The sequence below is a fragment of the Myotis brandtii genome, unplaced genomic scaffold (assembly GCF_000412655.1).
Source record: "Myotis brandtii unplaced genomic scaffold, ASM41265v1 scaffold463, whole genome shotgun sequence".
Lineage (NCBI taxonomy): Eukaryota > Metazoa > Chordata > Mammalia > Chiroptera > Vespertilionidae > Myotis > Myotis brandtii.
In genome coordinates, this window is record NW_005367694.1 from 2,916,464 (window position 1) to 2,922,214 (window position 5,751).

The window sequence follows — 5,751 nt, forward strand, 5'->3', positions numbered from 1 at the left end:
CCCCCCCCCCCAGTCTTCTGGGTCTCGTGTTCACTTCGCCGCTCTCCTAGGACGCAGGCCGGTTTCCTCCGGCTCGGCCCCCATGCGGGCTCCCGCCGAGCTCGTGCATCCCTCCCTCTGTGGTCTGCGCCGCGCTCCATTCATTCTGGCCTAACCACTTGCGGAGCTGGCCGCGCGCAGAGCCGCAGTGCCGTCCGATCCAGGAAAGCGGCGAAAGGCTTATCTTTTCTTTCTCGGCTTCAATCTGGTTATGAAGTGTCCGGGTTTCTTACAGTTTTGTGGATCAAAGCCGCGTGTTCTGTACCTAAAATAAGATCCTTTGTGTCCTCTCTAAAGCGGGCCAGAATTTTACGGCTCTTAATTCTATGGCTCTTGATTTTAATTTCCGAAGCAAGGTAAAGTTTCGGACAGAACTGCGAATTCCTTGTTAAAACTGGCAGTCCCCAACTTTTTCGTCTGGTAAGCAAGAGCACACGTTTTTCTCAACCAGTGCAAACTCAACCGGTTGCTTTTTGCTTTCATTGTAACACTGTACTCTTCGGCCCATCGTTGTGCCCTTTCATCTAAACTGGGCCCTTTCATCTAAACTGGTGTCTGCATTTTACAGATGACAGCACTGAGGCTCAAAGACATGGGGGGGGTTTCCCCCAGGCCACTTGCTCGGTAGGTGGCTGAGTTTTGGGAACCCCAGTCAGTTGTGGTGGATGCATCCTAGGGGAGGAGGGTGCTGAAGCCCAGCGTGTCTCACCATGTGCTGGGCGGACATGCAAACCTTTCCTAGTGTGAAAGGCTGGAGGCGTCATCTCTTGCTTTGTGGTGAGGCCATTCGCTGGTGAGGATGCCCACTCTGGACACTGGTGAGCCCTGGCTTGCAGGCCATCAGTCAAACTCTCCACCCCTCCCTCCACAGGACACCCATGAGGACCATGATACCTCCACCGAGAATGCAGACGAATCCAACCACGACCCTCAGTTTGAGCCTATAGTTTCTCTTCCTGAGCAAGAAATTAAAACCCTGGAAGAAGATGAAGAGGAACTTTTCAAAATGTAAGTAACGGATCCTGTTACAGAAGTAGATATCTTTCGTTTGAGACGGAATTTGTGCTTTTTGTGGGTGCCCAGGCCTTGGCTTGACCCATCATTGGACCGAGACTGAAGAAAGGGCCTGGAATTGTGTGATGACTAATCAGGGCTGCTATTGCAACCCACTTATTACATAATTTATTACTGGGTACCCCTGCTGCTCTGTGGCCAGTGCTGCGGAGGGCACAGGCACTCCCTGGTGTCCTGTGGCTGTTCTCTATCCACAAAGACGTACCCGCCGACTCCCACAGCCCCTTTCCCTGGGTTGAGCAGGGAGTCTACTATTATTATTATCCTTTATTATTAGTAGTAGTATTTTGCACATGGACTTTAGCATTCTGAAGCTTGTGAATTCTTTTTTTTTTTTTTTTTTTTAACCTTGACCAGAATCGAACCTGGGACCCTTCAGTCCACAGGCCGACGCTCTATCCACTGAGCCAAACCAGTCAGGGCATGAATTCTTGATTCGTTGTGTTTAATGCACAAAACAATTACAAACCAAAATGGGTGGTGTTATAGTCACGGGTTACTTTTTAAAAGTTACTCTGAATGTGCTTCTTGGCACCTTCAGTGAGAAGCTACAAGGCATTGTTTTTGGAAGGAGGGTGCGGGTTAGTGTTGTTTTGAAGCAGTGCCTACACGAGCAATGTGTTGTTGAGATGTCTGACCTGTGGCCTATTGGGCATGCTCAGAATTGCAGGAAATGCTACAAGTTAATGAGAATAGGGTGTAGTGTGTCCCTAGTCCAAGTGTGTGGACCTCCCCCCTCCCCAAACCTATCCAAGATACTGGGTTATGGTTTGAGTGCTTTGCTTGAGGTGGTGGCAGGGGAGCAGAGGCAGTCACCAACCCTGGGACCCATCCTTTTAAGGAAGGGAGCCTGGGGAGACCAACTCCCAAGGACCTGGGAAAGGGTTGGGAAGCACAAGAGACTCGGTTGGGAAGTTTGTAAGGGGGACATTCTGATAAAAGGGAAGTGTGTGCCCTGTTTATCAGAATTCCGACTTACAGGAGTGTCAAAGGCAGCGCCTCTAATTATTCCTTGACCTTTTCCAAACAAGTCTGCTTATGCAGACCCCCGGGTGTTTACTGGAATCTGTATGCTTAATCCCTGGATGCCCTTGCCTAGAGGACAGTGTAAACACGTGTCCTCCCTAGATTATTCACCCTATTGATTGCATAAAAAAATTCCAATAAAAGCTTAAGGAGGCAGGCAAGCCCCTAAGCCCTCTCCCCCACAGTCAGACTGTGTCGGAATAATCTGTTCATCCGTCATTCAGGGGCTGCTGGTCAGCCCTGGCAGGAAAGAAGAGATGAATATGCCCCTTTGATTTCAGAAGGTGGTTCTCCAAGTCTCTGCTCTGCCCAGAAATGATGCTGCAGCCGGGCTGGCTGCTCCCACGAGTGAGGTCTGCTGGTGGTGCTGTTACTGTCACCTCCTTGTCCCTGCGGGGGTGGGAGGTCCTCTTGGTGTCCTAGACACAGGCCCTTCCTGAGGGAAGTGAGGCCAGCAAGTCTGACCTTTGTATGTGCCCCTTAGGGCTCTAGGTCAGTGGTCGGCAAACTCATGAGTCAACAGAGCCAAATATCAACACTACTTCTTCAAAATAGACTCGCCCAGGCCGAAAACTGACTTCCGAGCATGGGCTACGCCGAAGTTTCAATCGCACTGTACCTGCACGCCCGCACGTGGTATTTTGTGGAAGAGCCGCATGTGGCTGGAGAGCTGCAGTTTGCCGACCACAGCTCTAGGTCAAAGCCCTGGGGGCGTCCTTGTGAGAACATGCCTCCCTTAACAGAGTTGAGTTTTAGGGAGAGAGCAGAATTTCTGCAGAAAAGGGAACAACAGAGCTGGGATCCTGTGGGGAAGCAAAACGGGCAGGTGTGGTTGGTGATGGGAGGATGTTGGCCTGAGCCCTAAGGAGGTCTGCTGGGCTCAGGGCTGTGGTGGTGGCCTTGCCTGGGCCCAGTGAGGTACTGTTCTGGGCAGGAAGACAGGGTATTGGGCCAGAGCCTGGTGGTCTGGTGGGGGCTGGGGAAGCACAGGGGGCATCTCACAGCTGAGGGAAAGGTTGGCCCTGTGGAAGGCAGGGGTCCTTGGCCTCCAGCTGCTTCCATGCCGTCCCTGTGGCCCCACGGGTCACCAGGAAGTCCCGTACCGTCTTCACAGACACGCTCAGCAGACTCAGGTGAGCTATTTTGCTGATGGGTCAGGTCTTTCTGTTAGAAAACGTGACTGGCCCTAGTCAGTTTGGCTCAGTGGATAGAGAGAGCATCGGCCTGCGGACTAAAGGGTCCCAGGTTCGATTCTGGCCAAGATCACAGGCTTGGGTTGTAGGTTCGATCCCCCCCAGTAGGGGGCATGCAGGAGGCAGCCGATCAATGATTCTCATTGATGTTTCTCTCCCTCTTTGAAAAAAATTTTTTTAAAAAAGGAAAAGAAAACGGTGTGACTGTAGAAATCTTTTATTCTTTTTTATCATCATGTTAAAACTTGGAATTTGCTTTTTTGCTCTTTTGGTGACATTTTAGTTTGTAGTTCTTGGAGTACAAAGAAAGGAAAGGGTGTACGTTTGAGACATCAGGTACAGCTGTTTGTTTAACACCCAGAAAAGAAGTGCTTTTTCCATCAAAAGGTTGGTGCCTTTTGTCTGGTACCTTTTCTGTGTATCTAAGCTCTCACGCAATGGCTTTTCTTGAAGGCGGGCAAAGCTGTTTCGATTCGCTTCAGAGAACGATCTCCCAGAATGGAAGGAGCGAGGCACCGGCGACGTGAAGCTCCTGAAGCATAAGGAAAAAGGGACCATCCGCCTCCTCATGAGGAGGGACAAGACCTTGAAGATCTGCGCCAACCACTATAGTAGGTGGCCTCTCGGGGGTGTTTTTTTCTGGGCCCCGACACTGCATCGGGGCAGCTTCCGACCTGTGGGCAGCCTGCTTCAGGGCTGCACTGGGACCCAGGAGTGTGCCGTCCGCCAGTGCACGTTTACAGTGTGTGTTTTCTTTTAATTTAAACTAGGAAATGAGGTTTTCCAACGTGCCTCAGACCTCAGAGCAGACCTGCAGAGAAGCTTATAGCCCACGGGGGTGTGGAGACTGGGCAGGTGGGACCAAGCGGGATGGAGGCAGAGCCCGTGTGGCCTCGGAACCAGGCTCGGCCTAAGGGCGTGTGAGTGCGTTTGTGTGTGTGCTCACGTGCCTCTGTGTGTGAAGTGCCTGGGCGGCAGCCTTCCCACCCGTTGGTGTGTTCTGTCCCCACGTGGTGTTCCCTGGGGAGGACATGGGATTGGAATGGGGTGGGGAGAAGGTGGAAGCCCTCGGGCAGGTGTGACAGCGCTGGGCTCAGTGCGGTCGGGTTTTTAGGATTAGCCACCCAAGGCCTGGCCTGTGAAGAGGTGACTGAAGTCACTGTGTCCTGGACTCCGTTTCTGATCCCGGGCCGTGCTGCCTTTCTGGTGTGATGTGTGTCTGACAGGGCAGGGCCCCTTTGCTCACAGGGTGACTGCTGTCAGGAACCAGAGTGCAATGGCCCGCGGGGGTGATGTGGGGGGTCCTCCTTGTACCACAGTTGCTTCGGCCCCATTCGGCCTCTGTGTGCCAGTCTCCACGTCCCAGCCTGTCTGCTCTTCCCTGTCCTTGCCGATCAGCCCAATTTGAAGTACCTTCTCAGGGGTCTTCCTGACACTTGTGCTATTTTTAGAGCCTTGCCAGGCTGCTAGGTCACTTCTGTGTGAGTTGCAGGTGAGTCCTGGGCCTGGTGCACACCATAGGCCCCTGGTGGACCCGGCGGTTGATGGGAGGAGGCTGTGCATGCCCTGCGAGGCACACAGGCTCGCCGCTCATCTGGGTGATGATGTGATGTGTTGCCCAGGGCTGGGCTTGGCCTGTCCCGCATCCCCGGAGACCTCTGCTACTGGTAGACGGCTGGGCATGGCACTGGGGGTGCTTCTGTTCTTTCAGAACAGCTAGTCTCCCTTGGGTCTACGTAGAGCCTGTGGAGATGGGGCAGTTTGCTTATTCCAGGCCATGACTGTGTCTTCCGTGACATGTGACCATGTCACAAGGCTCATAGTGCCCACTTCTGGTAGCCTTGCGCCTCCCCGCTGGCCTCCCTTGGCATATATGGCTGAGATTGGTTGTGTGGTTCTGACTGTGCACCATTCTGGGTGATCGTCCCACTTCTCAGCTTTTGGCCCTCGGATGACCCCCAACTTCCAAAGGGTCAGGTCCCCAGGAAGGGCTGGGTCTGCCTGTCATTGTGCCCATGTCTCTCCTGGGTCTGGAGGCTGCACCAAGGGGCGGGCTGTGATCAGCTGCATTGGCTTTGGAGCCCTTGACTGATTTAGGGTGTTCCTGGTTTTAAGTGAACATGGGGCATTTTAAAAGAGGTTTGGGTAAATTCCAGAAGGCCCCAAATCATCCCTGTTTGGCCCAAAGTGGGACCTTGGGTTGGCAGGCAGAACTGCGGCCCTGGGGTGGCGGGGCCGGGTGGTAAGTTGGCTCTGGCAGTGGGCATTATCCTCATGGCGCTTCTCCTCCAGTCACGCCAATGATGGAGCTGAAGCCAAACGCAGGCAGTGACCGTGCCTGGGTCTGGAACACCCATGCCGACTTCGCTGATGAGCGCCCCAAGCCGGAGCTGCTGGCCATCCGCTTCCTCAATGCTGA

General features: G+C 53.4%; 1 protein-coding gene across 1 annotated transcript in view; it reads left to right on the forward strand.

Annotated features, from left to right (window-relative positions):
- The first annotated feature begins 823 nt into the window (after positions 1-823).
- The window catches only part of RANBP1 (RAN binding protein 1), a 6,600-nt gene continuing 1,672 nt past the window's right edge, over positions 824-5,751 (forward strand). The window contains exons 1-3 of the mRNA XM_005875543.2: positions 824-1,047; positions 3,786-3,943; positions 5,625-5,751. Coding sequence (XP_005875605.1) covers positions 839-1,047; positions 3,786-3,943; positions 5,625-5,751 — 494 coding nt within the window. The 5' untranslated portion in view covers positions 824-838. The remainder of the gene's footprint in view (positions 1,048-3,785; positions 3,944-5,624) is intronic.